The sequence below is a fragment of the Dendropsophus ebraccatus genome, chromosome 14 (genome assembly GCF_027789765.1).
Source record: "Dendropsophus ebraccatus isolate aDenEbr1 chromosome 14, aDenEbr1.pat, whole genome shotgun sequence".
Classification (NCBI taxonomy): Eukaryota; Metazoa; Chordata; class Amphibia; order Anura; family Hylidae; genus Dendropsophus; species Dendropsophus ebraccatus.
Genome location: NC_091467.1, coordinates 2155944 through 2171663, shown reverse-complemented (window position 1 = coordinate 2171663; position 15720 = coordinate 2155944). Strand labels below are relative to the sequence as shown.

The 15720-nt window shown below is 48.5% G+C and overlaps 1 protein-coding gene across 1 annotated transcript; it reads left to right on the top strand.

Moving 5' to 3' along the window:
- The first annotated feature begins 2444 nt into the window (after positions 1-2444).
- PFDN4 (prefoldin subunit 4) lies at positions 2445-14151 on the top strand. Its single transcript, XM_069952442.1, has 4 exons — positions 2445-2637; positions 5971-6078; positions 9583-9720; positions 13040-14151. Exons 1-4 carry the CDS (start codon positions 2614-2616, stop codon positions 13169-13171), a joined length of 402 nt encoding a protein of 133 aa, XP_069808543.1. The 5' UTR covers positions 2445-2613; the 3' UTR covers positions 13172-14151.
- The last annotated feature ends 1569 nt before the right edge of the window (positions 14152-15720 follow it).

Here is a 15720-nt window from a genome sequence, read left to right as displayed (position 1 = left end):
CTCCATAGCTGCAGCCTGTATTATGTCCCGCCCCTCCATAGCTGCAGCCTGTATTATGTCCCGCCCCTCCATAGCTGCAGCCTGTATTATGTCCCGCCCCTCCATAGCTGCAGCCTGTATTATGTTCAGTCCCTCCATAGCTGCAGCCTGTATTATGTCCCGCCCCTCCATAGCTGCGGCCTTTTTTATGTCCCGCCCCTCCATAGCTGCAGCCTGTATTATGTTCAGCCCCTCCATAGCTGCAGCCTGTATTATGTCCCGCCCCTCCATAGCTGCAGCCTGTATTATGTCCCGCCCCTCCATAGCTGCAGCCTGTATTATGTCCCGCCCCTCCATAGCTGCAGCCTGTATTATGCCCCGCCCCTCCATAGCTGCAGCCTGTATTATGTCCCGCCCCTCCGTAGCTGCAGCCTGTATTATGTCCCGCCCCTCCGTAGCTGCAGCCTGTATTATTGCCCGCCCCTCCGTAGCTGCAGCCTGTATTATGTCCCGCCCCTCCATAGCTGCAGCCTGTATTATGTTCAGCCCCCCCCCATAGCTGCAGCCTGTATTATGTCCCGCCCCTCCATAGCTGCAGCCTGTATTATGTTTAGTCCCCCCCCATAGCTGCAGCCTGTATTATGTCCCGCCCCCCCATAGCTGCAGCCTGTATTATGTCCCGCCCCTCCATAGCTGCAGCCTGTATTATGTCCCGCCCCTCCATAGCTGCAGCCTGTATTATGTCCCGCCCCTCCGTAGCTGCAGCCTGTATTATGTCCCTCCCCTCCGTAGCTGCAGCCTGTATTATGTTTAGCCCCTCCATAGCTGCAGCCTGTATTATGTCCCGCCCCTCCATAGCTGCAGCCTGTATTATGTCCCGCCCCTCCATAGCTGCAGCCTGTATTATGTCCCGCCCCTCCATAGCTGCAGCCTGTATTATGTCCCGCCCCTCCGTAGCTGCAGCCTGTATTATGTCCCGCCCCTCCGTAGCTGCAGCCTGTATTATGTCCCGCCCCTCCGTAGCTGCAGCCTGTATTATGTCCCGCCCCTCCGTAGCTGCAGCCTGTATTATGTCCCGCCCCTCCATAGCTGCAGCCTGTATTATGTTCAGTCCCTCCATAGCTGCAGCCTGTATTATGTCCCGCCTGTATTATGTTCAGTCCCTCCATAGCTGCAGCCTGTATTATGTCCCGCCCCTCCATAGCTGCGGCCTTTTTTATGTCCCGCCCCTCCATAGCTGCAGCCTGTATTATGTCCCGCCCCTCCATAGCTGCAGCCTGTATTATGTCCCGCCCCTCCATAGCTGCAGCCTGTATTATGTCCCTCCCCTCCATAGCTGCAGCCTGTATTATGTTCAGCCCCCCCCCCATAGCTGCAGCCTGTATTATGTTCAGCCCCCCCCCCCATAGCTGCAGCCTGTATTATGTCCCGCCCCTCCATAGCTGCAGCCTGTATTATGTCCCGCCCCTCCATAGCTGCAGCCTGTATTATGTTCAGCCCCCCCCCCCCATAGCTGCAGCCTGTATTATGTCCCGCCCCTCCATAGCTGCAGCCTGTATTATGTCCCGCCCCTCCATAGCTGCAGCCTGTATTATGTCCCGCCCCTCCATAGCTGCAGCTGTATTATGTTCAGCCCCCCCCCCATAGCTGCAGCCTGTATTATGTCCCGCCCCTCCATAGCTGCAGCCTGTATTATGTCCCGCCCCTCCATAGCTGCAGCCTGTATTATGTCCCGCCCCTCCATAGCTGCAGCCTGTATTATGTTCAGTCCCTCCATAGCTGCAGCCTGTATTATGTTCAGCCCCTCCATAGCTGCAGCCTGTATTATGTCCCGCCCCTCCATAGCTGCAGCCTGTATTATGTTCAGCCCCTCCATAGCTGCAGCCTGTATTATGTCCCGCCCCTCCATAGCTGCAGCCTGTATTATGTCCCGCCCCTCCATAGCTGCAGCCTGTATTATGTCCCGCCCCTCCATAGCTGCAGCCTGTATTATGTCCCGCCCCTCCATAGCTGCAGCCTGTATTATGTTCAGTCCCTCCATAGCTGCAGCCTGTATTATGTTCAGCCCCTCCATAGCTGCAGCCTGTATTATGTCCCGCCCCTCCATAGCTGCAGCCTGTATTATGTTCAGTCCCTCCATAGCTGCAGCCTGTATTATGTTCAGTCCCTCCATAGCTGCAGCCTGTATTATGTCCCGCCTCTCCATAGCTGCAGCCTGTATTATGTCCCGCCTCTCCATAGCTGCAGCCTGTATTATGTTCAGTCCCTCCATAGCTGCAGCCTGTATTATGTTCAGTCCCTCCATAGCTGGAGCGTATAAAGCTGATAATGCATGGCAGGGTCACGTGGTCTCCTCTCCCTCATTCTCCGTAGCGCACAGCGCCATCTGGTGGACGAGCAGCGCACGGCGCCCTTCTGTATAGATCGTTATTTGGGTCGTACCATTCCGTCTCACGGGTGTTGCACCTCCGCGCGCGACTGATTCCTAACAGACTCCAACAATAAGTCGCTGCCGACCATATTTTATGTCTCCGTTGATATCACCGCTGTATTCACATAGTTTTATCCTCTGTAATCCCGACTGTATAAAGGGAGGTGTGCGTCCCCCCCTGCCTGGAATGGTACAGTCCCAAGATGGCGACCTCCATGAAGAAAGCGGTGAGGCTGCTGTGGCGGCGGTGTGCGGGGTCCTGGGGCAGATGAGGGGGTCGTCCCGGGGTGGAGGCCGCTAAGGGGTCACTGGGGGGAGGCGGGGACGGTGTTGGGCGCAGTTATGTCTGTGTAAGGGCTCGTCCTCTCACAGGAGCAGTATAGCGGCACATGGAGCTACTGGGGAACTAGACGTCTCAGCATGTCCTTCATCTATATACCTCTATGTGCTGTCATTGTGCCGGATTATTGGAGATGCCGATCTATTAGACGGGAGCGGGGTGACGGGCGGTCTGTGTCACCGGTGTATGGGGGGAGCGGGGTGACGGGCGGTCTGTGTCACCGATGTGGGGGGGGGGGCGGGGTGACGGGCGGTCTGTGTCACCGGTGTAGGGGGAACGGGGTGACGGGCGGTCTGTGTCACCAGTGTATGGGGGGGGCGGTCTGTGTCACCAGTGTATGGGGGGGGGGGGGGGGGGGGGGGGGGGGGGGGCGGGGTGACGGGCGGTCTGTGTCACCAGTGTAGGGGGGGGGCGGGGTGATGGGCAATCTGTGTCACCGGTGTATGGGGGGGGGCGGTCTGTGTCACCGGTGTATGGGGGGGGCGGGGTGATGGGCAATCTGTGTCACCGGTGTATGGGGGGGGGGGCGGGGTGATGGGCAATCTGTGTCACCGGTGTATGGGGGGGGGGGGCGGGGTGATGGGCAATCTGTGTCACCGGTGTATGGGGGGGGGGGGGCGCGGGGTGATGGGCAATCTGTGTCACCGGTGTATGGGGGGGGGGCGTGGTGATGGCAATCTGTGTCACCGGTGTATGGGGGAGGGGGGGGGGCGCGGGGTGATGGGCATCCTGTGTCACCGGTGTATGGGGGGGGGGGGGCGGGGTGATGGGCAATCTGTGTCACCGGTGTATGGGGGGGCGGGGTGACGGGCGGTCTGTGTCACCGGTGTATGGGGGGGAGCGGGGCGACGGGCGGTCTGTGTCACCAGTGTAGGGGGGGCCGGGTGATGGGCAATCTGTGTCACCGGTGTATTGGGGGGGGCGGGGTGATGGGCAATCTGTGTCACCGGTGTATGGGGGGGGGGGGGCGCGGGGTGATGGGCAATCTGTGTCACCGGTGTATGGGGGGGGGGGCGTGGTGATGGGCAATCTGTGTCACCGGTGTATGGGGGGGCGGGCGCGGGGTGATGGGCATCCTGTGTCACCGGTGTATGGGGGGGGGCGCGGGTGATGGGCATCCTGTGTCACCGGTGTATGGGGGGGGCGGGTGATGGGCAATCTGTGTCACCGGTGTATGGGGGGGCGGGGTGACGGGCGGTCTGTGTCCACCGGTGTATGGGGGGGAGCGGGGCGACGGGCGGTCTGTGTCACCAGTGTAGGGGGGGCGGGTGATGGGCAATCTGTCACCGGTGTATTGGGGGGGCGGGGTGATGGGCAATCTGTGTCACCGGTGTATGGGGGGGGGGGGGGGGCGGGGTGATGGGCAATCTGTGTCACCGGTGTATGGGGGGGGGGGGGGTGATGGGCAATCTGTGTCACCGGTGTAGGGGGGGGCGGGGGTGATGGGCAATCTGTGTCACCGGTGTATGGGGGGGGGGCGGGGTGATGGGCAATCTGTGTCACCGGTGTATGGGGGGGGGCGCGGGGTGATGGGCAATCTGTGTCACGGTGTATGGGGGGGGGGGGGCGGGGTGATGGGCAATCTGTGTCACGGTGTATGGGGGGGGGGGGGGCGGGGTGACTGGGCAATCTGTGTCACCGGTGTATGGGGGGGCGGGGTGACGGGCGGTCTGTGTCACGGTGTAGGGGGGAGCAGGGTGACGGTGCGGTCTGTGTCACTGGTGTATGGGGGGGGGGGGGGGGGCGGGGTGACGGGCGGTCTGTGTCACCGGTGTATGGGGGGGCGGGGTGACGGGCGGTCTGTGTCACCGGTGTAGGGGGGAGCAGGGTGACGGGCGGTCTGTGTCACTGGTGTATGGGGGGGGGGGGCGGGGTGACGGGCGGTCTGTGTCACCGGTGTATGGGGGGGCGGGGTGACGGTCGGTCTGTGTCACTGATTACCTAGCGGTGTATGTGCCCACAACAGGATGGGTTTTTCTGTGGAAGTTGTAGGGATTTATTGCAGATAAAATTATAAAGTACAAAAACATGTATGGCCTCCTGTAATCATGCGGCGTCGTCCTGTTGGGTGCACATACACAGCCATGTAATCATGCGGCGTCGTCCTGTTGGGTGCACATACACAGCCATGTAATCATGCGGCGGCGTCCTGTTGGGTGCACATACACAGCCATGTAATCATGCGGCGGCGTCCTGTTGGGTGCACATACACAGCCATGTAATCATGCGGCATCGTCCTGTTGGGTGCACATACACAGCCATGTAATCATGCGGCGTCGTCCTGTTGGGTGCACATACACAGCCATGTAATCATGCGGCGGCGTCCTGTTGGGTGCACATACACAGCCATGTAATAATGCGGCATCGTCCTGTTGGGTGCACATACACAGCCATGTAATCATGCGGCGTCGTCCTGTTGGGTGCACATACACAGCCATGTAATCATGCGGCGGCGTCCTGTTGGGTGCACATACACAGCCATGTAATCATGCGGCATCGTCCTGTTGGGTGCACATACACAGCCATGTAATCATGCGGCGGCGTGCTGTTGGGTGCACATACACAGCCATGTTATAATGCGGCATCGTCCTGTTGGGTGCACATACACCTCCATGTAATCATGCGGCATCGTCCTGTTGGGTGCACATACACAGCCATGTTATAATGCGGCATCGTCCTGTTGGGTGCACATACACCTCCATGTAATCATGCGGCATCGTCCTGTTGGGTGCACATACACCTCCATGTAATCATGCGGCATCGTCCTGTTGGGTGCACATACACCTCCATGTAATAATGCGGCGTCGTCTTGTTGGGTGCACATACACAGCCATGTAATCATGCGGCATCGTCCTGTTGGGTGCACATACACAGCCATGTAATCATGCGGCGGCGTCCTGTTGGGTGCACATACACCTCCATGTAATCATGCGGCGTCGTCCTGTTGGGTGCACATACACAGCCATGTAATCATGCGGCATCGTTTACCCTGATACTGCAGCTCTGATCCCTGATCGCTCCCAGGCTGCAGGATCTGACGTTTCATCGTCGCCCTCTGCTGGTTCTAGCCGGGCTGTGCTGATTTTCTGTGAGCTCTACATCTCTTACAATTCAATACAGCAGAATGTGATGGGTTCAGTGGGCTGCAGCTGGGATTTACAGTGCTACGGGCTGGTACAGTGATACTCTATATGTTTAACATCAATTTTCTTTCCCCCAGGTTGCTGAAGATGTGAACGTCACCTTCGAGGACCAGCAAAAGATTAACATTTTTGCAAGAAATACAAGCAGAATCACAGAGCTGAAGGATGAGATCGAAGTGAAGAAGGTGACGTTCTCCGCTCCTGTACTATGGATGGGGTTACACCGGCAGAGCCTGGACCTTGTGTATCCCTAATGACTGTAATGTATAGATGTCCCCGCTCCTGTACTATGGATGGGGTTACACCGGCAGAGCCTGGACCTTGTGTATCCCAATAGACTGTAATGTATAGATGGACGTCCCCGCTCCTGTACTATGGATGGGGTTACACCGGCAGAGCCTGGACCTTATGTATCCCTAATGACTGTAATGTATAGATAGACGTCCCCGCTCCTGTACTATGGATGGGGTTACACCGGCAGAGCCTGGACCTTATGTATCCCTAATGACTGTAATGTATAGATAGACGTCCCCGCTCCTGTACTATGGATGGGGTTACACTGGCAGAGCCTGGACCTTATGTATCCCTAATGACTGTAATGTATAGATAGACGTCCCCGCTCCTGTACTATGGATGGGGTTACACCGGCAGAGCCTGGACCTTATGTATCCTCATATACTGTAATGTATAGATAGACGTCCCCGCTCCTGTACTATGGATGGGGTTACACCGGCAGAGCCTGGACCTTATGTATCCTCATAGACTGTAATGTATAGATAGACGTCCCCGCTCCTGTACTATGGATGTGGTTACACCGGCAGAGCCTGGACCTTGTGTATCCTCATATACTGTAATGTATAGATGTCCCCGCTCCTGTACTATGGATGGGGTTACACCGGCAGAGCCTGGACCTTATGTATCCCTAATGACTGTAATGTATAGATGGACGTCCCCGCTCCTGTACTATGGATGTGGTTACACCGGCAGAGCCTGGACCTTGTGTATCCTCATATACTGTAATGTATAGATGTCCCCGCTCCTGTACTATGGATGGGGTTACACCGGCAGAGCCTGGACCTTATGTATCCCTAATGACTGTAATGTATAGATAGACGTCCCCGCTCCTGTACTATGGATGTGGTTACACTGGCAGAGCCTGGACCTTGTGTATCCCAATAGACTGTAATGTATAGATAGACGTCCCCGCTCCTGTACTATGGATGTGGTTACACTGGCAGAGCCTGGACCTTATGTATCCTCATATACTGTAATGTATAGATAGACGTCCCCGCTCCTGTACTATGGATGGGGTTACACCGGCAGAGCCTGGACCTTATGTATCCCTAATGACTGTAATGTATAGATAGACGTCCCCGCTCCTGTACTATGGATGGGGTTACACCGGCAGAGCCTGGACCTTGTGTATCCTCATATACTGTAATGTATAGATGTCCCCGCTCCTGTACTATGGATGTGGTTACACTGGCAGAGCCTGGACCTTGTGTATCCCTAATGACTGTAATGTATAGATAGATGTCCCCGCTCCTGTACTATGGATGTGGTTACACTGGCAGAGCCTGGAGCTTTTTTTTTTTTTAAGTAGTTAAATGTTTATTCTTAAGACATACAGAAATATTGTGGCCTCTGTAATGTCGACATCACCTCAGATATTTTTTTCAGATGTTCTTGGTCAGTGTCTAGGTGTTTAGCATACAGCGGTGTTTATCTTTATCATGTAGACATGCTAATGGTCAGACACAATAAAGGACTGGGGGGCACAGACCAAGCAGACAGGTCCAGGTGTATGATCTGCATCTCTATCACCACAAGCTGCTGAGATACATGTCTGGTGCAGCAGTGAGGACGCCATTTGTTCTCTATGGTGGGGTCCAGACCAAGGACGTCACAGCTTATAATCCATAGGAACTGTGATTGTTCAGGCACCCAATGTGTTTCTTCTACCTTCTCTGTTTGATGTGGAGCCAGCGGAGATCTTATGGTTGTAAAAAGTCCAAAATATATAAGTGTAGCCGAGTCTTTTGACAGCAGAAGAGCCTGCTGGGATTTTCAGTCCACATTAGCTTTGTTGTTGACTGGAGCAACTCAGAGCCTGGACCTTATGTATCCTCATATACTGTAATGTATAGACGTCCCCGCTCCTGTACTATGGATGGGGTTACACCGGCAGAGCCTGGACCTTATGTATCCTCATATACTGTAATGTATAGATAGACGTCCCCGCTCCTGTACTATGGATGGGGTTACACCGGCAGAGCCTGGACCTTATGTATCCTCATATACTGTAATGTATAGATAGACGTCCCCGCTCCTGTACTATGGATGGGGTTACACCGGCAGAGCCTGGACCTTATGTATCCTCATATACTGTAATGTATAGATGTCCCCGCTCCTGTACTATGGATGGGGTTACACCGGCAGAGCCTGGACCTTATGTATCCTCATATACTGTAATGTATAGATAGACGTCCCCGCTCCTGTACTATGGATGGGGTTACACCGGCAGAGCCTGGACCTTGTGTATCCTCATAGACTGTAATGTATAGATAGACGTCCCCGCTCCTGTACTATGGATGGGGTTACACCGGCAGAGCCTGGACCTTATGTATCCTCATATACTGTAATGTATAGATAGACGTCCCCGCTCCTGTACTATGGATGGGGTTACACCGGCAGAGCCTGGACCTTATGTATCCCTAATGACTGTAATGTATAGATAGACATCCCCGCTCCTGTACTATGGATGGGGTTACACCGGCAGAGCCTGGACCTTATGTATCCTAATATACTGTAATGTATAGATAGACGTCCCCGCTCCTGTACTATGGATGGGGTTACACCGGCAGAGCCTGGACCTTATGTATCCCTAATGACTGTAATGTATAGATAGACGTCCCCGCTCCTGTACTATGGATGGGGTTACACCGGCAGAGCCTGGACCTTATGTATCCTCATATACTGTAATGTATAGATGTCCCCGCTCCTGTACTATGGATGGGGTTACACCGGCAGAGCCTGGACCTTATGTATCCCTAATGACTGTAATGTATAGATAGACGTCCCCGCTCCTGTACTATGGATGGGGTTACACCGGCAGAGCCTGGACCTTATGTATCCTCATATACTGTAATGTATAGATAGACGTCCCCGCTCCTGTACTATGGATGGGGTTACACTGGCAGAGCCTGGACCTTGTGTATCCCCATAGACTGTAATGTATAGGCAGGAGCCCACTACTCAGAATGATCATGGAATTGGACGTCATCAGAGAAGACCATATAAAAGCACAAGGCTGAAAGTGGAGAGCATCTTAAGTTATATCCTATAGGGGCTTCTGCCTCAGCTGCTGCAGAACCTCGAAGTACACAGGACACAGCAAATTTCTTCTTTCCATGTAATAGCATGTGATATAAATCAAGTGATAACCTTATTCTGTGGGTCAGCATGATCACAGCAGTGTTGCATTTATATAATTTTTGTAATAAGAAATTTATATATATAAAAAAATTCCTTTTTTTTTTTTTTTTTTTTTTTTTTTTTTTTTTTTTTTTATAAATTTAAATTTTATTTTGTTATACATTTGCCATTTCCAGATGGGACAATAATAATTTTATTTATACTGTTGTAATGTTTCTGCTTTTTAATTATTTTATTATTTTTTTAATTTATAGAAAGAACTTCAGAACCTGGAAGATGCTTGTGATGACATCATGATGCTAGAAGACTCTCTCTTTATCCCATATCAGATTGGAGACGTTTTCATTAGTCATTCCCAGGAGGAGACTCAAGAAATGCTGGAAGCTGCAAAGGTTACTAACAGAATATAAATACTATATAACACTTTATTTACATCCTATATACAAGACTATATACTACTATAATACTGCCCCCCTATATACAGGGATATACTACTATAATACTGCTCCTATATACAGGGATATAACTACTATAATACTGCTCCTATATACAGGAATATACTACTATAATACTGCCCCCTATATACAGGGATATACTACTATAATACTGCTCCTATATACAGGGATATAACTACTATAATACTGCTCCTATATACAGGAATATAACTACTATAATACTGCCCCTATATACAGGAATATAACTACTATAATACTGCTCCTATATACAGGAATATAACTACTATAATACTGCTCCTATATACAGGAATATAACTACTATAATACTGCTCCTATATACAGGGATATACTACTATAATACTGCTCCCTATATACAGGAATATACTACTATAATACCGCCCCTATATACAGGGATATACTCCTATAATACCGCCCCTATATACAGGAATATAACTACTATAATACTGCTCCTATATACAGGAATATAACTACTATAATACTGCTCCTATATACAGGAATATAACTACTATAATACTGCTCCTATATACAGGGATATAACTACTATAATACTGCCCCCTATATACAGGAATATACTACTATAATACTGCCCCCTAAATACAGGAATATAACTACTATAATACTGCTCCTATATACAGGGATATAACTACTATAATACTGCTCCTATATACAGGGATATAACTACTATAATACTGCTCCTATATACAGGGATATACTACTATAATACTGCTCCTATATACAGGAATATACTACTATAATACTGCTCCTATATACAGGGATATAACTACTATAATACTGCTCCTATATACAGGAATATACTACTATAATACTGCTCCTATATACAGGAATATAACTACTATAATACTGCTCCTATATACAGGAATATAACTACTATAATACTGCTCCTCTATACAGGGATATAACTACTATAATACTGCTCCTCTATACAGGGATATAACTACTATAATACTGCTCCTATATACAGGGATATAACTACTATAATACTGCCCCTATATACAGGAATATACTACTATAATACTGCTCCTATATAGAGTAATATACTACTATAATACTGCTCCTATATACAGGAATACAACTACTATAATACTGCTCCTATATACAGGAATATAACTACTATAATACTGCTCCTATATACAGGAATATAACTACTATAATACTGCTCCTATATACAGGGATATAACTACTATAATACTGCCCCCTATATACAGGAATATACTACTATAATACTGCCCCCTAAATACAGGAATATAACTACTATAATACTGCTCCTATATACAGGGATATAACTACTATAATACTGCTCCTATATACAGGGATATAACTACTATAATACTGCTCCTATATACAGGGATATACTACTATAATACTGCTCCTATATACAGGAATATACTACTATAATACTGCTCCTATATACAGGGATATAACTACTATAATACTGCTCCTATATACAGGAATATACTACTATAATACTGCTCCTATATACAGGAATATAACTACTATAATACTGCTCCTATATACAGGAATATAACTACTATAATACTGCTCCTCTATACAGGGATATAACTACTATAATACTGCTCCTCTATACAGGGATATAACTACTATAATACTGCTCCTATATACAGGGATATAACTACTATAATACTGCCCCTATATACAGGAATATACTACTATAATACTGCTTCCTATATAGAGTAATATACTACTATAATACTGCTCCTATATACAGGAATACAACTACTATAATACTGCTCCTATATACAGGAATATAACTACTATAATACTGCTCCTATATACAGGAATATAACTACTATAATACTGCTCCTATATACAGGGATATAACTACTATAATACTGCCCCCTATATACAGGAATATACTACTATAATACTGCCCCCTAAATACAGGAATATAACTACTATAATACTGCTCCTATATACAGGGATATAACTACTATAATACTGCTCCTATATACAGGGATATAACTACTATAATACTGCTCCTATATACAGGGATATACTACTATAATACTGCTCCTATATACAGGAATATACTACTATAATACTGCTCCTATATACAGGGATATAACTACTATAATACTGCTCCTATATACAGGAATATACTACTATAATACTGCTCCTATATACAGGAATATAACTACTATAATACTGCTCCTATATACAGGAATATAACTACTATAATACTGCTCCTCTATACAGGGATATAACTACTATAATACTGCTCCTCTATACAGGGATATAACTACTATAATACTGCTCCTATATACAGGAATATAACTACTATAATACTGCTCTTATATACAGGAATATACTACTATAATATTGCTCCTATATACAGGAATATACTACTATAATACTGCTCCTATATACAGGAATATAACTACTATAATACTGCCCCTATATACAGGGATATAACTACTATAATACTGCTCCTATATACAGGAATATACTACTATAATACTGCTCCTATATACAGGAATATAACTACTATAATACTGCCCCCTATATACAGGAATATACTACTATAATACTGCTCCTATATACAGGGATATAACTACTATAATACTGCCCCCTATATACTATAACACTGCCCCCTATATACTATAACGCTGCCCCCTATATACTATAACGCTGCCCCCTATATACTATAACGCTGCCCCCTATATACTATAACGCTGCCCCCTATATACTATAACGCTGCCCCCTATATACTATAACGCTGCCCCCTGTATACTGTAACGCTGCCCCCTGTATACTGTAACGCTGCCCCCTGTATACTGTAACGCTGCCCCCTGTATACTGTAACGCTGCCCCCTGTATACTGTAACGCTGCCCCCTGTATACTGTACTGTAACGCTGCCCCCTGTATACTGTACTGTAACGCTGCCCCCTGTATACTGTACTGTAACGCTGCCCCCTGTATACTGTACTGTAACGCTGCCCCCTGTATACTGTACTGTAACGCTGCCCCCTGTATACTGTACTGTAACGCTGCCCCCTGTATACTGTACTGTAACGCTGCCCCCTGTATACTGTACTGTAACGCTGCCCCCTGTATACTGTACTGTAACGCTGCCCCCTGTATACTGTAACGCTGCCCCCTGTATACTATGGTATAACTATACGCCCCTGTTGCCTCCCTTGTTACATTATTTCTCCGTTTCTCAGTAAATGTGATGATTTGTTTCGCTCTCTGCAGAAAACGTTGCAGGATGAGATGGATTTGTTACAGTCTCGTGTAGAATCCATCCAGCGAGTCCTCGGGGAGCTGAAGATCCAGCTTTACGCCAAGTTCGGAAACAACATCAACCTGGAGGCCGATGACAGCTAAATCCTCCCTTATTATTATTTATATCTTATCCATCAGACAGAAATAAGAGCGGCTGCCGCCCAGGGCTCCCGCACCACACCATAACTTAGGCTGCATTCACACCTTCCGTTTTCCGCACAGATCACGGCCGAAGAATGCCTGTAACGGACCTGGCAGCTCCTGTGATAAGATGGCGGGAGGGGTGAACTGTACAGATATGTGCACGGCTGATTTATTACACATATATGTACAGACCCCCCCCAGCTCCCGCCATCTTATCGCAGATGCTGCCCCGGCGGGGAGAGGCCGTTACAGGCATTCCACATCGAACACGGAACGTGGGAATGTAGCTTTATCATTCACCGTTTTATGTTACACCTAATTGTTTTTTAGGAATTTTTGGTGACTTTTTCTATTTTACCATTTCTAATACGCAGTAATCCTGACTTCTTGCAGTCTTTGTGGCCACACAATGACACGGACACTCCCTGTTCTCTAGAGATCACATCTCATCACCACTTAGCGCTGTCACCTTCTTCCCACAATGACTTCTACACAGGTCACAGAGCATGCCCACAACTTTCAGTAGAAATCAATGGGTGGTAGTTACAGCTGCCCATTTCACTCTCCCTGCACTGGTCTCAGAGCATGCCCATAACATAGTTGTAAATAGGTAATGGTCACTGTTCCCCCCCCCTCCTTCTTTCTGCACATGTTATAGAGCATGCCCTCAACACTCTGTCATAGAAGTCATTAGGTTCTGTTTATGATTCCTGTGTACATTGCTGTAAAGCATCTGTGAACGCTCTGTAGAAAGCTCAGACGGCCGCCCCATCAGAATCAGCACAAACTGAAACCATTTACAATCATACAATTTATTGCCTTTCCCTTTTTACTGCTAGTGAATCATTTTATAACTTTTTTTTTTTTTTTCCATCTGTATCTGAGAACATTTGCCCTCAGAACCTGTGAAAGCAAAAATAAATTGTTATCCTGGTGCAGATCGTTGTCTGTGTGATCTCTACAAAAACATGGTGGCTTTCTACCAGAAACAGCGCCCCACCTGCCCTCAGTTTGTGTATAGTATTGCAGTTCAGTTTATTCAAAGTGAGGACAGGGGGTTACATAGATAAAAAGTTCAACCATCCAACCATGGAGAGTTCCATAGTGTCACTGCTCTTACAGTAAAGAATATAGGGAGTTCCATAGTGTCACTGCTCTTACAGTAAAGAATATAGGGAGTTCCATAGTGTCACTGCTCTTACAGTAAAGAATATAGGGAGTTCCATAGTGTCACTGCTCTTACAGTAAAGAATATAGGGAGTTCCGTAGTGTCACTGCTCTTATAGTAAAGAAAAATCCTACAAAGAAAAAGGTGAAAAATCCTACAAAGAAAAAGGTATCATTCAAAATTATTCATATCAAAAAGATTCCTTTATTGAACATATTGAAAAACATATCATGATAAAAACCACATAAAAACTGTGTATAAACAGAAGTGCAGAAGTGGCATGGGTGCACCACAGATCCCAACCAGACACTTGGGTTATAAAGGAAGGGGGGAGCATGAGAATAAATATAAAGTGCAAGTGCTGAAGTATACCTCCTATAGTCTCCCTCCTCCTATATAGTCTCCCTCCTCCTATATAGTCTCCTCCTCCTATAGTCTCCCCCTCCTCCTATAGTCTCCTCCTCCTCCTCCTATAGTCTCCCCCTCCTCCTATAGTCTCCTCCTCCTCCTATAGTCTCCTCCTCCTCCTATAGTCTCCCCCTCCTCCTATAGTCTCCCCCTCCTCCTATAGTCTCCCCCTCCTCCTATAGTCTCCCTCCTCCTCCTATAGTCTCCCCCTCCTCCTATAGTCTCCTCCTCCTCCTATAGTCTCCTCCTCCTCCTATAGTCTCCCCCTCCTCCTATAGTCTCCCCCTCCTCCTATAGTCTCCCCCTCCTCCTATAGTCTCCCCCCTCCTCCTATAGTCTCCCCCCTCCTCATATAGTCTCCCTCCTCCTCATATAGTCTCCCCCCTCCTCCTATAGTCTCCCTCCTCCTATAGTCTCCCCCTCCTATATAGTCTCCCTCCTCCTCCTATAGTCTCCCCCCTCCTCCTATAGTCTCCCCCCTCCTCCTATAGTCTCCCCCCTCCTCCTATAGTCTCCCCCCTCCTCCTATAGTCTCCCCCTCCTCCTATAGTCTCCCCCCTCCTCCTATAGTCTCCCTCCTCCTCCTATAGTCTCCCTCCCACAAGTACTATTCCTAAGTCCGACCTGAGTAGGGCAATCAGCTTCCAAAGTAAACAAGAAAAAAAGTGCCAGTGCAACGAAGTACATACCTCAGTGTCTGATGGTCTGTGGGTCCCTTCCTTTCCCCAACGCACGTTTCGCGTACCAGAGCTTGATCACGGGGCCCCATCATTGCTCCTCCCACATTGTACCCAGAAGAGGGGCACCATCTAGTCTTGAAATACTCTGTGCTGCTGGTAGTCCCTGCTCCTCCCACATTGTACCCAGAAGAGGGGCACCATCCAGTCCTGAAATACTCTGTGCTGCTGGTAGTCCCTGCTCCTCCCACATT